The sequence below is a fragment of the Parasteatoda tepidariorum genome, chromosome 6 (genome assembly GCF_982258835.1).
Source record: "Parasteatoda tepidariorum strain Cologne lab strain chromosome 6, Ptep-v5.0, whole genome shotgun sequence".
Classification (NCBI taxonomy): Eukaryota; Metazoa; Arthropoda; class Arachnida; order Araneae; family Theridiidae; genus Parasteatoda; species Parasteatoda tepidariorum.
Window position 1 is genome coordinate 105,758,639 of NC_141760.1, and position 20,318 is coordinate 105,778,956.

Below are 20,318 nucleotides of genomic sequence, written 5' to 3' on the forward strand. Positions count from 1 at the left end.
TTGCTTTAGAGATGTGTAAGAAAGTTTTTCTATAACACTTTCTAAGTGGACTATAATATTCGGCTGCCTCTCAATAAATCTCCTTACAATGTCCACTGCAGAAATACTTGTTTGAGAATTGTTTATAATTATGAGAATTAGTTTTGTATTCCTAAAATTTTTTTTGGAATACTTTTTTATTTTCAGAAAAGAAATCTAAGCTTTTATGGAAAAAAAATTCAAGTTATCGAGGGATTAGAAAAAAATACGAGAAATCAAGGCTTTTTTAACATTGAGTGTATAGGAAATTTGAAGGGAATTTTTTTTTCTTCGAGATATCGAAAAATTCGTGAAATCGAGGTTCGAGTTAGCGAGGTTCGACTGTATATATATAGGGAGAGTGTGAAAAAAAAGGAGCATGATATCAGACAACTATAAAAGTATAAATTTTTTTGACTTGGACCACACGTGATACCGCGTCATGTTCTTTATTGAATGTATCTGACGCAACGAATATAAAATACTCAAATATTTTAATGTGCGCAATAAACTATTTTTTCTTTGTTCAAATAGAGCTATAAGTTATAAATTATCATTGATTTTATTTTTAAAATATGCGAAAACCTGAATCGCTGATAGTGAAATTTAAAACAATAACCAACGCTTAACAAATTAAGAAAATTCCATTCCGTTTCTCGCTCGTCCCTATTTAATGAATAAATTAATATTGGAAAAAACTGTATCAGCATCAAGTGTCAAGTAACTACAAGTTTAAAAAAATGTATTTGAACTTGAAAGGGTTAATAAAAAGTATTTTATTAACGATTGAAAATTTTAACAAGATATAGGGAGAGTATGAACTAATATTGGAATTGAAAAAATATAATGTAATTGATTAATTTTAAAATGGAAACAAATTTTTTTTCAAGAAAAATTAGAGAATGTTGGCCCACGGATGTTACTTGCTTTATTGAGAGAAATAGCAGAATATTTAGTAGACTAATACGGTCAAAGAACACAAAATCAAAAACAAAAACAAGCTTGAGAGTTCAGTATATGGAAGATACTTAGAGATACATGATATTGTTACTTTAAGCAAAAATTATGTCTAACTACACATTTAGTTTGAAATGATAATCATTCCTTTCATAATGATCTTCCTTTTTTTCATAATGTTTAGTATCTTAGTATCATCATATTTTTCAAAAAATAATAAAAACACATAAAATGGATTCTATTTAATATTATTTCAAATTTTATCAAAATACGAGCAATCAAAAAATTTAATAACCTAAGCTGATATCACCTATCTAGTTATATATCGCCTATGTAATACCATTTACTAGATGTGCGGCTCGCACGATTTTTCGAATTTATTGCTGTGATTCTCGCATGCAAAAGGTTGAAGACCTCTACTTTAATGGCACTTTTCTCCATTATCCCTATAATTTAATGTTTGTTTTATCATTCAGCTTTAAAATGATATATCTCAAGACCTATAAAAACAACTTCATGAAATTCGTAATACTATCGTAATATTTTGGTTTTTTCTCTTTATGGTTTCAGGAACTCAAAAATTAATCTTAGATTTTATTTTTGAAACATACATATATTTTACAAAATAGTAAAAAGCAAAAAAATGAAATGATGGATCTCTAACCCATGATCCGTCTGCCACTGAGGATATTTCACGTCAGCACTGTGGTCGGTGCGAGTCGGGTGCGAAATTCGAATCGACCAGCCATCGCTGAGATCGCACCAGGGTCAACTCACTGGGCGACGAGCGGTCTATCCCCTGAGCCTCCACGGCTCTACCGGAATCATAGTAACGAATTGAGTAAAAGTGTGGAGAGTGGGAAAATCACGTAACCTTGAGGTGCTTATTCTATTTACAAAAACTGTAGCACCGATCAAAGCTGTCTCAATAAGTCTTCACCAGTTTGAAATTCCATCAAAAATTTGATACATATTTTTTTCAAGTTTCAAAAGTTTGAAATATTTTTAAAAATGACTCATGCAAGATTTGGTTGATACAATATTAATAAAAAATTCAAAATAATAAGTAAATTTTTAAAAAAAAGTACCTCAGATCCCTTTACATTTTAGTCATCGACTGTGGACGGATTTATATTGATTTCGTACGAGTTAAAATCAAAAATAACTATTTTATTAAAAGTATATGCTGAAAGAAACATGAACATGTAAATTTATTTGAGTAAATTATATAATTTATAAGTAATTTATATATATAAAACATGAAATATATTACACATATATTTATATCCTATAAACAATATACCTGTGTAATAGATATATCACTAATAATCCCAATAAGTTAATATTTCAGCAATTGAGATATTCTTTTTGGTTTTAAGATTAAGTTACACTATCCGGTATACATTTGCCCGGTATATACTACGGTGAGGCTTTTTTAAGGTTAAGGGACACTGCGCAGTTTATATTTGCCCGATATACCCTACACTCATGACTTTTTAAAGTTAAATGTCATTGCTCAGCATAAGTGACAATTCACCCCGCACAATTCGTGATGGGACAAGTCATCAAGCCTATCGCCAGGACGACAGTTCCTCGTTCACACATTTCGTCGCGTGGACAATTCGTCGTCAGCAAAATTCATCGCAGTAATAATCTTTCGTTGTCACAATTTGTCACGGTGACAATTTATTGTGGACTCTTATTGTCCCGAGGACAATTCGTCGTCAGCACATTTCATCGCAGTGACAATCTTTCGTTGTCACAATTTGTCACGACAATTTATCGTGGGCCCTTATTGTCCCGAGCACAATTCGTCATCAGCACATTTCATCGCAGCGACAATCTTTCGTTGTCACAATTTGTCACGACAATTTATCGTGGGCCCTTATTGTCCCGAGGACAATTCGTCATCAGCACATTTCATCGCAGTAATAATCTTTCGTTGTCACAATTTGTCACGGCGACAATTTATCGTGGGCCCTTATTGTCCCGAGCACAATTCGCCATCAGCACATATAATCGCTGTGATAATCTTTCGTTGTCACAATTCGTCACAGCGGCAATTTATCGTGGGCTCTAATCATCGTGAGGACAATTCGTTGTTGGCCCATCTCGTCGCAACTACGATTCGTCGCGAGCACAATTTGTCGTAGGCACAACTCATCGTAGTGACAATTCGTCACGAGCACAATTTCCTGCAATTTCAATCATGGAAACAAAAATATTGTATTGTCTTTAAAAGCTAACTAATTATATAATTTGCAGCATCTCAGGGATCGCGAAAGGGCATGAGCGACGCTTGCGTAGGACACTAAAATCTCTTTAATTTTCAATTTTTCTTAAAAGAAAAAGCATTATTATGGCTACTCCTTAAAACCCTGTATAGTAATTTTGTAAAAAGATATGCATTGATTGTATTTTTTTTTAAAAGTAGCATTTATCTTGTCTAAGCAAAATATTTGTAACCAACGTAAAATATTTAGTCGCAAGAAATATAATATTCTACTCACTACTTTAGTTGTTGAAAATATCATAGAATGTAAAATCCTTAATTTCAGTTTTTTGTAGCAGTATAATTTGAATTCAAAAATAAAATAAAAAAGTTGCTAAATTTAGCTATCACACGCAAAAATAATTATAAAAAAATCATATACAATAGATTTAAGCATTTCCTTGAGGAAACTGAGGCTTTTTAGGGTATGAGACTAGTAAAAAAAAGTATTTTTAAGCGAAATGAAATACAGAATATTTTAAATGTTTATTAATCTACAAATCGGATTTTTTTATACGACTAAAGAGAAAAAAATTTTAAAGGTTAAAAATTTCGGAAAAATACTTTACTGAATGCCAAACACGTTTGAAATTTTTACCACATCCAAATCGAGCTTTATCATAACTTATGAGCAAAAGGTTATTTCCGCAACTGCACTGTTTAAACACTAATAGGTTCTAAGTTTCAAATAGATTTTTTTGTTGTTTATTTTCGAAATTTTAATATCGTTTTACAAACATTTCGAAACCATTTCGCAGTATTTATAACATTTTCTGATCCCAGAGGTCACATATTAAAAAATAAAATAGTGGTGGAAGAATTATGGTAATTTTGGGTGAAATAAGATATTTTAACAATTTAAGTAAAATTATGTGGTAAATTCCCGCAACAGCCCATTGTGGGTGTGGGGGTCATGGAGGTCGAGACTCCAAAACTTCATGATCAAAGACATTATGGTGGTAATAGGGTCAGTAATTGCGCAACTGCTGCCTTTACTTCACAGAAGAGCTGGTGCTCATCGATTTGAGGCTGACTGGGTTTTAAGCCTTCACCAGCTATAAAGATATCTAACTCTGTTTTATATTAAAACTAAAGCGATCGAAAGGACCGTTCAAATAAAATATTGTATATATAAAAAAAAAACATCTTCTCAAAACTCTCTTTTTGTTTTTAATTTGACTTCTACTACATTCATATAATTTTAGAGAAAGTTCAATAAAAATGCAATTCTGAATAAAATTAAATTTACGTTTGAATTTGTTTATAAAATTTTGCAAAAATACTCTGTATTTGGTGTTTGAAAATCATAACCTCTAAAAACCGTTAAAGAAATTTTTCTAATTTTTCCTCTCCCCAAACTTAAATTTAAATATTGCAAATATAAAATTTGCCAAGTTTAACATTTTGAACAATTTTTTGTTACATCTTGATGCAATAAAAAAAAAATAAAATAAAGGGAAATTTTGTATCTAACGCAAGACTTGCTCACACCTTTCCACCTTTTTTCTAAGTAACAATAAGTAAATTACACCCTTAAGTGCTTTCGTAGTATTTGAACTGTCAGAAATTAAATATTAAGTTAGCTTTTGTTGACAATGCAAGAATTTTGTCTTCGTAAAATGCAATTCAAGCTCAGTTAATATATATAGAGCTATAGAGAGGTGGTGATGAACTCATGTCGTTAACTATATAGGGAAGCGACTTTCATGTGAATGAAACAAGAATGGAAACATTTTGGCATTATCGAAATTGAATTTATATTCATGATTCCAACAACGTGCGGCAATGGATGATTTAATGTATTCTTGATAACGGGCATATCTATCATAGTGTTAATGCCTACCAATTCTTTCAAAATGGTACTTTTTACATACTTACAAACTGCTGCAAAATCGTAACGTAAACGGGAAAAGGGTTAATTTTGTGATTGGAATCTGCTTATCGGATATTATGCATTGTTGGATGATTTGCGATGCTTTTTTATAATCTTTGGTCCGCGAGATTCATTGGTAACAGATTTCGTATGAAAGAGTTGGTGACGTATTTTCATAAGTTACTCATATGTGCCCAGAAGCATTAATTGTTCATTTTTTTTAAAAATTTAATCCTGCTCAAAACACACCAAGTTGAGGGCATAATATGTGGTTCCACACATCGTTATTTATAAAATAATTGTTGAGCTATGTGGAAGAGGCTGTAACCGTCTCTCGCTCCAGTGACGCAGTCAGTTATGACATCATTCCCACCACTGGTGGAAAGCTGCAAAATCGTGAGTTCGATTCCAATCGCCGACATTACATCCGGGGTGTATACTCATCAAGATACGCATTAAATCTGACGTGGCTGAATGTCTTCTCGTTGGTTTTGGCATGGAAGTTTGGAGAGAGGGGTACCAGTTCGGTACCCGTGTCATCGGATCAGTGTCAAATTACATGACATTCCTGCCATGGCCGCTAAAAGGTAGAGAATTGGAAAACGGGACTAAGACCTTCACCATAGTTGGATGATGTATCCCAGATAGCAAAATAAGGTTTATTTTCACTCAACAAAAAACTTTTAATGTTATCCTAAAAAGGTTTGCTATGCGGTTTACGTGTAAACCTTCTAATCTCATAACGAGATCTGTCACAATCTACTCTATTCTACGCACACTACCCTAATCTAAAACCTTGGAAAACAACCTTCTATATAAAAACCTTAAATCGAGGTTGTCTTAGTGTGAAAAAAAAATCCTTTAATAAAGCTAGTCTTAAGGTGAAAATAATCTTAAATCTAGGTAAGTATGAGGTTTCTTTTCACAACGTCTTATATGCTAAATTATATGCTAAATAAAATATATGCTAAATAAAATATATGCTAAAATTTTCTTCGTATGGCAACGTATTACGCCATTTTAGATGTATTAATTTCAGAAATGACTTAAAGGCATAAAGCTTACAGTGATTTGTACGATAATTTCGGTTTTCTTGTTCGCAAAAATTTGTCAGAATCTGAGATTAAACTAAGAGCGCAAAATTTGATGAAAATTTACTCATCCGATTTAGAGGAAAACTTTGTAGATGAATTTTTACTATTTTCAAATTTGTATGAACATAAATCTGCACAAGAAATGTTGAAGGCTCAAATTAAAGATAAACTTGTGAATACTTTTCCTAACGTTCACATTGCATTAAGAATATATTTGTCGATTCTTGGATCAAATGCAGAAAGATCTTTCTCCAGATTAAAATTGATAAAAAATTATTTGCTTTCAACAATGAATCAAGATCGTTTGGCATCGCTCGCACTTATGTCTATTCAATCCGACATTTTGCGTAGTTTGGAATTCGACAGCATAATACAAGATTTCGTTGAATCGCAAAAAAGTAATATATTAGATCATAAGATTCTGCAAAATAATTTATTACCGTAAAATATTATATTTTTATTTGTATCTTCATAATTTTGTGCAAAATACACTTGTTGTTTTTAAAGCTAAACTATTTTTGTCAACAAATTTTTTTCTCCCAAGTTTTTCGTAGGCCCCTGAATTTCGTAGGCCCTAGGCACGTGCCTAGTGTGCCTATAGGTTAATCCGGCCCTGGTATCACTTGATAATTAAGATTTTACCTAGAATCTTATAGTACGGCTAATAATTTGGCCATGGACTAACATTAAATAGGAAAATTGTGATTTCTGAAATAGGATTATTTTTGTCTCAGTGAGAAAAATCAGTGTATGAAGGTAACAAAATAATTTTTGTTCTTTATCAATAGAATGTAAAGATTTCCTCGTTGTATTCCCACATCAAACGGATGTGGGTATAAAGTGACCTTGAAAAACCCATCGATGCGAGAAAGAGAATTATTTTGTTAAAACAATTCAGCAAATCATGAATCCAATTGATAAAAGGGATTTCCCTTCATTCTCTGCGACCACGTCATTCAGTAAATAATCAGTTTCAATGATGCTCTGCCCTTATATCGTTGCTTTCATTGCCAATTATTCCGAAATGTCAAGGATGATCTTTTCAATCACTGGCTGCGCCCACGGATGTGTTGATAATCGAATTTACATTTGACATTTATTTAGGCTAAATATGAGTTAAAAACTAAGAGCGACTCGTTTCATCAGTTTTCAGAGAAATTATTTTTTATGGATGCTTGTTGAGTTTAGGTTCGTAAAATTGTAAAATAAAGATTGTAAATCGTAACAGCGAAGGAAGATTATTTTTACTATGTCTTTAACATCACCCGATTTACAGTACGTAAAATAAAACGCACAAAACTGTAGTTTCTCTGATTAAACATGCCTGTTTTCAATTCCTATTATTAGTTCCTATATCTCGTTTAAATCTTCAATCGTTAATAAAATAGTTTTTATTAATCCTTTCAAGTTCAAATACATTTTTTTAAACTTGTAGTTACTTGATACTTGATGCTAATACAGTTTTTTCAAATATAAATTCTTTAATTAAATTTAATTATTTAAATTAAGTTTCATATGGGAGAAATTTTTTTAATTATTTAATAAAAAGTAACTAAAATAAAATTTTTCTTTATTGACTTATGTAGGAACTGACTTTAAATCTTTTTTTACAAAATTTGTTTTCAGCGGATTTTGATTCTTTATTCTCTGAAGACGGAGATAGTAGTTTATGCAGGAGAGCAGCATATATGAACAATATACTCAAACGCGAACAATTCACGGAAAATTCCTCACAATCACGGTGATTTTTTTTAGTGTCACTGATTATAAGCGGTCAAAATTCCCCCCTTTTTTTTAAAACCTAGTACTAGTGAGTATTTTTCAACATCGCAGAAACTTTTTTTAATTGTTACTCATTATAAACAAACTTTCCCATTTTACCTCGCAGTCAATATTTTTAAACAGAAATTTTCGTTTTAGCATTACTTGTTAAAAAAACGAAAAAAGAAAAAAGTCAGAATTTTCCAATCTTAATCCGCAGATCAATCTTGCAAAGATTGATATAAGAATTTCTTTCTTTGTTTCGAACTGCTCACTTTTTCCCTGATAACGTCAATGCAATTGACTTGCAGGCATGCATGTCAAATTTACGTAAAATTTTACGTAAACAAATTCGTTTATTTTAAGAATATTTTTCCAACAACTTTTTTACTTGAGCACGTTATTTTTACATATTATTTACGTCAACAATGCGTCAAAATTTACTTAAGTTGAAACGTCGAATTATAGCAAAAATTTGTTATCCAAACAACGGAAAAGTTACGTAAACAAATTCGTTTATTTTCAGAATATTTTAACAATCACTTTAAACTAGGTAATACTGCGTACGTTATTTTTACATATTATTTACGTCAACAAAGCGTTGAAATTTACTTAAGTTGAAACGTCGAATTATAGCAAAAATTTGTTATCCAAACAGCGGAAAAGTTACGTAAACAAATTCGTTTATCTTAAGAATATTTTACCAATCACTTTACACTAGGTAATATTGAGTACTTTATTTTTACATATTATTTACGTCAACAATGCATCAAAATATACTTAAGTTGAAAAACGTCGAATTATAGAAAAAAGTAATTATCCAAAAAACAGAAAATTTGTGTAAATAAATTCGAAGCGAAATTTAAATGGTAAATTTGCTTTGTCAATAATACGTAAAAATACACATAATCATTTTTACTAAATCTAAATAGTAAATATTCTTTCATCAATCTTTCGTAAAATATACGAAAGCATTCTTGCTGAAGGTAAGTTGGATAAATCCATTCCGATAATATAATGTAAAATATTCCCAATTTTTTTTTTTTTTTTTTTTACCAAATATCACAATGGTAATATTATTCCGCTGCCAATATTACATAAAATTTACGTATAAACCGTATTGACTTTACCCAAAAGTTACGTTTAATTTACGTATAATGCTACATGGAAAAGGGTTTTTCCCCACACAATAGCATTCTAAGTTTTCAGGTTCAGTTGATAAAGCTTGAAAGTATTAAAAGAATATTTGAAAGAATAAAAAAAAATTATTTTAGGTATAAAAAAGAATTGGTATTAAGTAATTCCAGACACTGGTAAATCATTTAAAATGCATTCCTAACCGCAGGAGACGGAGATTCCCACCTTCCTACACAATTGATTCGATCATTTTTCTTCATTATAACCGAAGGCAACTTAGTTATTAAAAGTAACTAACGCACCTGAAAAAATGTTGTTCCGTGAGAAACAATGAGGATAAAATTAAATCTAACAAACCAGAAATAAAGAATCCGAACCACCACGTGTTTTTTGTTTGTTCGTAAAGTTCAACGCTATCAGTCCGGCTGACATTTAAACGGCCTTGAACCGAGGAAATTTTCACTCTCGTTATCGTCACAGGATTTCCCCGGTTTTTTATTCCTTGCCTCAGGTATCGTCAGAAATGTGGAAGTTCAAGAGCCGGCTTAGTCTCGAATGATACTTATATTATCGTATACCCATTTCCCTCTCACTGAACTGGTGGTTCAGAATTTTAATGCATTTGCGCTGCTCTTTTGACGTAGATGATACATGACAGGAAAGAGATAAACAAAGTTAATTTTTTATTTTCTTTCTTGCAGAAAAATAATTTGTCTATTCCCCCCTTTAACTATGTGGATTGTGAATAAGATTGTTGTTATGAAGCGAGGGTATCATTCATTATAGTAAGGAATTCAGTAAAAAAATTGCAACAATGTGTTGAGGTGTACTTATTTTTGTGTATGTAGATTACTGTAATCTACACCTTTTCCCTTCATATTTCAAGTCTAAGAAATGTGGTTCAAACGACTTTTTTATAATCAGGGGAAAAAAATGGGGTATTTTTTAAAAACAATGGTTAAATATATCAAAAGAAGTTTCCTTTTAAACACATGTTGACATTCAACATAATTTAAAAATAAAGTTGTTTTAAGTTTAAAAAAATCACCTTTTTTATCATTGTCTTTCTTGGTAATATTCAATAATCGTTTCATTTTTTTCATGCACATTCATAAAGCGTGTCATTTTTCGAATTATTAAATTCTTTATGATGTTTCCATTTTGTCAAGAATGTTCTATATAGATCTATGTAAATTTAAAATAATTCTTTTATAAACTAATTAAAACAATTTTTCGGGATTTACTTGTTAGAAAGAAAGATATTTACATACGCTTATTTTTTATCCTCTTGAGACATCCAATTCGTAAGACAATATATTAGATACTTCTATCCTCTTGAGGCCCAGCATCCGATACATTGGGCAATATATTAGATACTTCTATCTTCTTGAGACCCAGCATCCAATTAATAAATTTATTTTTAAAAATTTCTAAGTTAGATGTTGTAGATTCTTTGCAGGGGTTTATAGTTCTTTATTTCTTAAAAAAAAATAGAAATTGGAATTCATTTGGCATTCAAAGCAGTTGTATCAGACAAAAACACATTCTCACATTAATTACTAATCATAATAGTGATTTTTGAATTCCGAATAATTTTTTCCCTTGAATTATTCAAAAATACTGAAATAAAGTAAATAACTTAAATTTCAAAATTCTATTAGTTTTTCCAAAAGGAGAAAGAATCCCCAAAATTCAGAATTTCCCGAAATTCACTTAATTTTCCTCGTTTTTCTAAAAAAATTCTAACAAAATAAAATCGTTTTTAATTAATAAACTAGTTTTCTTCAAATTATTTCAGTTAGTTTTTGAATGGGTACTCGGCTGGTTTAGTACCGTCCAAGGCATTCTAATTTCAGGCTTTAGATCTTGAGATAACCATAAATGGATTATAAGCACGCATTCTTTTCTTTTAACAAATGTTATTAAGTTGACGATCAATGAAAAATTCAATTTTTGAATTCAATAATTATAATTTTTAATTAAGCACAATTCTCACCTTAACAGGATTGTTTGGTTGTTATTAATAATCCATGGTTATCATTAATCACCCAATAACATACTCGATTAGGATATAGTTAGAAAAACAGTTCGGGGTATACCAAGCCCTTGCACTTAACTTAAAAAAGAAAAAAAAATCATCAGTGACGGGAATATTGAGTAAGTTTAAATCGGCAACGCCTTTAATCTTAAAAAAAATAAATAAAATAAAATAAAATAAAATAAAATAAAATAAAATAAAATAAAATAAAATATAAACAACGTGGGACAAGTGTTAACTTGACAATCGCTCTTCACCTTACAGCACTATAAAAATTTTTTTAGTATACTTTAATACCAAAATGGCTCTGGGAATAGAGCGTTCGCTTTCCAATGATGTGAACTGTGTTCGAATCCCAGCAATAGCTGCGATTCTAAAATCCGCATCCGGCTTGCACCAACCACAGTTCTGACGTGAAATGTACTCAGTGGTAGACGGATCATGGGTTAAAATACCTTTACCGTGGTGGGTTTCGTGGTTATCATCTCCATGCTGTGGAGAACGCGAATTAGTTCCATCAAAAAATCTTCCATGAAGGCAAATTTCTTTCAAAGCTTGATCCAGGAATTTCCTTGTCTTCTGGTTTGGATTCAAAATTACAAGGCTACGAAGTTGAACACTAGTTGTCTTAAACCCAAAATCTGGTCAGCTGTTCAATAAGGGTTATAAAAATATAAAACTCCAGTTGAAATCCGAACACAAGTCGAAAAGTTTTCATTATTTGAGGTCGACGACGGTTCAACGACGGTTATAAAAAAATATGTAATAAAACTATTTCACACCAGTTCTATGGATCCGGTCGTCGGTACCACGGGGAGGCGAAAACAAAACCTAGTTTTGTTTTTCCAGAGACCAAGTTTTTAAGACGAATCACATTTTTTTTCTCTCGATCAAATCAATCATGTCAGTCTCGATTAAATACAGTCCCAATTGTGCTAACTAATTCCTACTCAAGTGTTTAAGGCAATTGTTATTCTTTTCAATTCCTATGGTCACCCAATCCAATAATTAAATGTATTTGTCATCCATCAACCACAATCTGTAACTTTCCAGCTGTTTACAACTGCCATAGACCAATAACCAGGTTTATCAATAACTCTTGTAATCTATTGTACGATACTTTCACTATACTTTTGTAAATATTCTAATGCTAAACTATTGTAGCATGCTTACCTCAATCATGCCTAGCTGCGAACTGCAATTTAGCTTTAACTGTGATCTAATGTTTTGTAATCAAGTAAATTAAACTTGTTATCTAATAATATTGTAACCTGTAATGATAATCTTGTATTTTGTAACCTAATTGTATCAAAGCATAATTGTCAATTAGTGTATCACCATCTCAATTGCCTAATATCCCTAATCAACAATGTTAGCTAAGAGCAGCACTGATGAAAATCCATAGATTAATCCCTCTTTATGTTCGCATTCCTTCTTAAATTTAATTACAAAAATCGCCCCACCGGTCACACAGTCTGTTGTCTCCTCGACATATGCCTTCTTGGTTCAATCTAATTTCTGTTATATATTATTGTAATTCCAATAGATTATTGTAATTTCCAAGTAATGTTATCCAATTAATTTTGGAACCTAATCTTTAATAATTAATTTAATTTTTCGTTTGCAAAAGCAAATGATGCTATTTTAATTGCAATATAAATTCTATTTTGTTTATTTAACTTTTATTTTTTTAATGTTATTGTTTTCCATGTATTAGCTTTTCCAGCAAGCTTAGACAGACGAGCTTTAGTGAGTCTGTAGGGTAATAAGATTTTGTACAAGGTGCGCGGGACGTACACGCGTCTTCTGGGTGACGGCTGCGTGGTTTCCGTGTCCGAGGGGCATGGGTCCTTCAGACCTCCGGAATGTTGCTGATGATTTAACGCAGTGGCCATGAAAAGTCGTAAACCCGCTTAGCGAGTCGACTGGCCTCCTGCGCTGACCAAACTACATCACACCAAAATAACGTAGTGAAACACCGAGAATGTTCTATTACACTGCTTGATGTAATTTAGCAGCAGCCATTTTTAGTACTCAATATCACCAAAATTTAAATTACAAGAAAGATATAAAAATTCCCCTCATTAATGCCCCACATCACTAATCCACATTCCATGCTGTGACGTTTTCCCTAATCCACTCTTAAATTATTGTAAGCAAAAAAGATCAAAATTCTTTAAGAAATAAAAACATATTCCACCTATTAGAAGGATAAAGAAATATTTTAAAATACACGGACGGAAAAAAAAAATTCCCAACGCGAAGAAGGAGTTGTGACAGCTAAACTAAATTTGGTATGCTTGTTTACACAACTGAAAGATAATGTCTATTCAAATTTCGCGCTTGGCGCATAAGTTTGGTGCTAGTTGGGTCATTGAGAACATGCAAATCAGGGTTGCTTTAAATACGTGTTCTATCGTTTGTAAAAGTTATTTTTCGTTACATTTTGACATAGTGAGTTGCTGCTAGTCAAGAAAGAAGCCATCTCTTTGAACGCGGTCGTGTAATAGGGCTGCAAGAAGGTGAATTTTCTTTCCGCGATATTGCAAAAAGACTGGGGAGAAATGTATCCACTGTGCAAACGGTGCAGGATTTTATTTTATTTTGCAACCGTCGTTGAACAGCCGACCCAATTTTGGTTTGACGGTTACTAATGTTCAACTCCGTAGCCTTGTAAATTTGAACCCATTCCAGAAGACAAGGGAACTGCTGGATCCAGTATTGGGAGAAATTTACCTCCATGGAGGAGTTTTTAATGGAACTAACCCGCATTTGCGTTACATGAAGAGGAAAACTTCGAAGCATGTCCCGGTTAGCCTGGCGGCGAGAGGATTCGAACCCATGATCCGTCTACCACTGAGGATATCTTACGTCAGTCCTGTGGTTCGTGCGAGAAGGTGCTGAATTCGTATCGACCAGCCATCGCTGGGATTCGAACCTGGTTCACCTCACTGGAAGGCAAACGCTCTATTCCCTGTGCCATCCCGACTCCATTTTGTTCTGGGAGTCACTACTCAGAGGGAAGACCGCCGTTTATGACATATGGCTATGGTGCACCGTACTGAATCAGAAACTCGAGCTGCAGTTGGCACTGTATTGACACAACGAACTGTTATAAATCGGCTACTTCAAGTACAGCTACGAGCAAGACTTTCTGTAGCTAGCATGCCTCTCACTCCAAACCACTGCCGTTTACGGCGTGAGTGGTGTCGAGTTAGGCTCACTGTAGGACAGAGTGGAGATCTATTGTGTTTTCTGATGAAAGTGGCTTCTGCCTTGATGTCAGTGATAGCCAAGGGAGCACATGCTACCGACCTGTCTCTGGTATAGACACACCTGGAGTTCTGATCTGGGAAACAATTTCCTATGACAGCAGGAGAACTCTCGTGGTTATTCCAAGCACCTTGACTGTCAACCTGGCGATTCAATCAGTTTTGTTGCCATTCATGAGCAGCATTCAGGGGAGTATTTTCCAACTGGATAACGCTCGCCTTCGTTACCCAACATGCTCTACAGAATATCGAGATATGGCTTTGTCCTGCTAGATCACCAGATCTTTTACCAATCGAGCAATTATGGGCCATCATTGGACGACAAATTCAGCGTTATCCACAACCAGGATTAACTATCCCCGTATCTAATAACCGAGTGCGACACTCATGGAACTCCATCCCACAAAATGAAATAACGCATCTGTATGACTTAAAATATGCCCGTTTGCATGCTTCAAATTCTGGTAGTTACACCATCAGTTATTAATGCACCAGTATTTCATTTAACCGTGATTATAAAATTTTAATCAATTAAATATGTCACTCAAACGCATTGCCGAAATTTCATGACTCAACGATATTTTTTTTCTTTGTGTTGGTATTTTTTTCCACCAGTGTATTATGCTGTATCATAGTTGGCGCATTAATTATATTTTGAAATTAACTTTGAGTTAGATTGTATCGCCAAATATGGAACCTCAAACGGGAATAAACAAAACTTTTGCCCAAACGCCTGAAATGAAATAATTTTGGTTTTACGTTTCAACTACTAACGCATGTGCACTGTTACATAGTTTATTTATTATTTCTTGTACAGAACTTTGTTTATAAATTTTAATCATCGGAATATTTGAATTTAGACTATGCATGCATACATTTTAGCACTCAGTTCTTAGATTTTAATATTTTTGGGAAAATTCCAAATAGTAGTAATAATTTGAGTTTCTTTTTTTTTCTCTTTCAGAAATTCAGTACTTTCATCAGCGTGACCATCAGTCTTTTTGTTGGAGCAGTCATTCTCAGTAAGTTAACATTTTCCAGATTCTATCTTTTTTGTTTCTCAGTTATTGTTATAAAACAGTGATCACCAACCAACAATCGCGAGCGACCAGTAGCATGCGATAAAATATTTTTTGGTACATCGAGTTGTTGCACCGAATGGTTAACATAAAAATGTAAGTTAATAGGCAATTAACCAAATGAGGAGTTTTAAGTTGGTAACTTACTTTAAAATTTAAAAAGGGTGAGATAGCTCAAAAGCTCCATATGTTTGATTATTACAGATTTTTTCTTAGGGAGTGAAATTTTAGAAGAACATAAAATTCAAATTGTTTTGATACGCCCAAACTTGCGTATTTTGTTCCATATTCCACACTGTTGGAAATTTTGGAATGTGTTCAATCATAATGTTCAAATTTGCTGTGACTGTAATGTGGTGCTAACTTGTGCCGTATTATAGTAATTCTTAAACCATATTATTTTTCATACATCGTAATTATTAAACTGAAATAAAACATCGTTTACTTAAACACCATATAAAGATTTGAGCAATTTTTCAGCGTATTATGGTTAATCTGAGTATATTTTAATTCATATATTTGTATTTAATTGATTACTCTTTAAATTATTTGTTTACAATCTGATTTTCTTTTATTTCGAAAACTTAATTTTTATTTTAATATTTTTTAACCTAATATTGAGTATATAATAATCGATTTAAATTTCAAAATCGATTCTTGGGTTGCGAAGAAAATCTTTTCTAAATTTGAAATCGATTGTAAAAAAAAAAGCCTTACATCTAGAAACAGGCGGAATTGCCATTGTAGAGAGCTTGTCTCGAATATTTACTACTAAAATAGTAATACAAAAGATTGGATTGTAATAATGTGGCGTCATTGACGTCATTGGCGTCATCTTTTGACGTCATTGATAACACTGAATGTTGATTTCAATGGGATACCTACAAGCACAGTGTGGGTATCTTGATCCTGATTGGTTGTTAAAATCAGACTTTGTTTACGTTATCAACTGTTCTTTCCATTCTATTTCGAGTAACTTAAGACCGTCAAGTATCAGCTCTCTTAAGTGACACATTCTATATCCTTACACCAAGATTTCAATTCTTTCACGATATATTTTTTACTTAACACAAAGGCAGGCATGAAGACATGTAGAACATAAACAAACTAATTATGCATCGAAATTGCCGGGTGCATAAACCAAAAATATATCACGGTTACAATAAACGGCATAAGCAAATAATAAATCTAATTCAAGTAAAAGACGTAGACAAGAAAGAATTATATTTCAACAAATTCGACGTGCACTGTTTTCATTTAAATTCCGTTAATTAACATTCTAACTTATGTGGAGAAACTTAGCTCAACTTTAATACGCCATTTTGCTTATAAACAATCAGCTGGTGCTGACGTCATAAGTCACATGTGTGGGTGGGAGTTATTTTCTTCTTTTTGAAGTGTAAATACCCAATTGTTAGCTCTCAAGAGGAGAAATCAGGAGCCATAGCAAATAAGAAGTCAACAAAAGGCATATCCATTTGAATTGAACCTGCAGGATTCCTGAAAACAGTAAAAGTATTTTTTCTCAGTTGAAAGGCGTTAGATAACTCGGCTGGAGGTCGCCCACATATTTTGGTTAGACTATGTTGAATGATGATTAGGAATGATGTTTGAATAAAAACGTCTTCCATTTGCTTTTATATTTAAACATCAGAAGAAAGTATTTCCATCAAAAAAAAATTTGTTACTATAGCGGATGACTAGTCATTTTTTAATTCTTTCTGAACCTATATATATTTTTTATATCTTTAATTTTAGCATTTTATGGCTAACTTAGAAACTTGTAGTAATAGCAAACTTCCTGAAATATGCCGTACTCCGTATATCGAACTTTTATAATACTTTCAGTTAGCTCCCGCTATCAAACAGGCTTTAGTGTTTCGTACACCCACTTTCATCAATTGTGATCTGACAGATTTTAATAATACTTTTGCTTTTTCCCCGTTTTCATATTAATTTGTGAAAACCAATGAGCACATTTTTTTCCATCTTTATTTTTGACAAAATATACATTTGACAATTCTCAATATATATATTAAGTGTGGTTATTACAGAACACTCTGTCTATAAACATGGTTTATTGGTACACAATGACGAAAAATTAACAAAACTCATCTAAAAGTTAACAATATACTTCAGCGCAGACAACTGCCACTACAATCTATCTCTTAAAACTTTGTAAAAGATATACCTATAAAAGAAACAAAATAATAAAATTTATAACTTTTTTAGTGACCCTTATTAATTTTTCTTCATCAGTCCTTTATAAGCCGACGGAATTATACTACCCACAAATTCATTAATTTTCAAATGTCGTCCTATGTCCTTCTATGTGACAATCTGCTGAGAAAAAAAATTACTGATGAAGGAATTTGCTTACATAAATGTATAGAACAGTAAAGGTTTGTGTGAGATCAAGAAGAGATGACAACATTGGGGAGCTATTTTTACCTATGCATTATGCATTCGTTCATTTCTCATGGAGTTTATTTGAAGCTATAAACACAGAATTTATTAATTCGGTTATTTATTAGACAGTAATTATTATTATGAAAATTATTATTGTGGAAATTATTATTATAGTTATTTATGTACGGTCAATTCTTTGCAGTAGATAAAATTTTGAAGTAGTAATTTTAGATAATAAGCTAAAGGAATTTCTTTTTATGTATCAATACCAATTCCAAAAAAGGAAGTACTGCTTTTTCTTTATTTTCAAGTGATTTGAAAGCTATATTACCGTTATTTGCCATCTAAGGAAAAGTCTTCAATTATAATTTTTTTTTGAAATTAGTAAATAAGCATTTTCGATGATTTGTAATTATATATACTATGAAATTGAATTACGAATTCACTATCTTTGAGTAAGAAAGAATTGAGGTCTCATTATTAAAATGAATAAAATCATTGAAACTGACATTTTTCGCCTCGACTTTTACTTCCGGGGTTAACGTTTAAAAACCTTCAGCTCTATTTGCATATTGACCCTGACGATTCTTACCGCTTTCAATCCTCTTACAAATTTATTTAATCGTGACTGTAACGCTTCCGGGTGAACATTCACTAACTCAATGAACATGCTTATAGCTTCGACGATTTAAATATTTGTTTATTGAAATTGCTGTCTAATTTAAGGGTCATTTGTTTTCCTCAAACAAAATGGAAACATTCTGGTTATTTATTCTCAATGCAACTTAAACATGTTAACTACTTTTTTTTATATTTATAAGCGATTTATTCATTTTTTAATTAACCGTTTAACATTGAATCGTCATTATTTCTGCATAGTCTAATAGCATAACTGTGTATACGAATGTGTTTTCAAATGATTATTGAAAGAAAAATGCGTAAAAAAAATTGAAAACGATGTTAAAGTCGGGTTTATTGTACCATTTACGTAACATAATTTTCTCGCTGATTGCTAATGTGAAATGGATTTTTTTTTAACTAGAACGATCTGTTTCTTTGCTCGAATTAAAAAAAAAGGTATCTTAAAATGGTATTTGAAAGCTTAATTTTGAAGTTAGGAGTAAGAATCATTTATCTATTTTTCTTTAAAGTTGGAGACATTAAAAATTATAAATGAAGTGGACAAAAAAAAAGTTTGAGAGAATTTGTCGAGTTTTTTTGTAAGCAAACGATAAAAATTTATTTGGTAGAACTAGTTTTATGAAGTTTTAAAATATGTAATCAAATCAGAATATTTTTTCAATTTTATCGATAAATGTTCTTTGTTTTATCGATATTTTTTTTAAAAAAATTCACTGAATATTATTTGTTTTCAATACAAAGAGAGAATTTATTCATAATTAATTCAAAAATAAAAATTGTTCTTTTAGTACGGGTGGAAAATTTGAAAACGATTTTTTTTAATTATTTATTATTTAATCATCTAAGTAAATTATATTACTTAATTATTTAAGCAGAATATTTAAATAATTTATAATAAAATTTAGCATATAAGGATAACTCTTGTGTTAAAAACTTACGATTTTGTAAAATTTAGATTCACATTTCTAACTAACCTTTTGTAGGAGAGAATTGATAGCCGATCTATATTTACGTCACCGTCATATTAGCTGTGGAGGTTGTTGTTTTAAACACTCTATAATTTAAAAATTATTTTGCTATAGACAAAAAAAAATCGGCCTTATTTTCTCACCTTAAAATCTATTCCAACCAGCAAGCTTTAAGGTATTAAATAAGGCATCTGATAAGCTAAACTATTTCTATTCTTCCAGAATCCTTGGGTAATTTAAAAAAAAAAAATAATTTGTAAACAACCAATCTGAGTTTGTTACATATATGACCTTACCCTATTATGCAATCAAACGGGTTTAAATTTGACAAAAGCCATCTGTTTTATAGCGAAAATCCGATTTTATTTAAATCAATTCATATATAAACAGGCCAAGGCATATTTGTAAAACCTTCACTAATACTAGACATTAATTTCTTTTTAGTTGTTTAAAAAACCGCACATGCTACAAAATAGCGTATTAAACGAATTACAATACGATTTTAAAAAAAGAAATCATGATTCACTTAAGTATTTATTTGTGATAAAATGGAACGAGTAGGTAAAATAATTTGCGGTATTCTTCTGCACTGAATTGCCCTTGAACTAAAAACACCAGTTGTTTTGTAAATCGCTGATAGTTTTTTATTTATTTTTTTAAATGAAATTCGGTAAGCGTGTAAACAAGATAAAAAAAAAAAGATGACAAAGGCGTGGCGTACCAAATCACATCGAGTTCATAAGAATAGCTAAAACTTTTTTTCCCCTTGTTCCTAATTAATTCATGAACGCGAGATAA

The 20,318-nt window shown here is 31.6% G+C and overlaps 1 protein-coding gene across 4 annotated transcripts in view; it reads left to right on the plus strand.

Moving 5' to 3' along the window:
* LOC107456259 (dual oxidase maturation factor 2) overlaps positions 1 to 20,318 on the plus strand; it is a 296,093-nt gene that overhangs the window by 141,703 nt on the left and 134,072 nt on the right. For all 4 annotated transcript variants that reach the window (XM_087166344.1, XM_087166346.1, XM_087166347.1 and 1 more), the window contains exon 3: positions 15,387 to 15,444. In XM_087166344.1, coding sequence (XP_087022470.1) covers positions 15,387 to 15,444 — 58 coding nt within the window. The remainder of the gene's footprint in view (positions 1 to 15,386; positions 15,445 to 20,318) is intronic.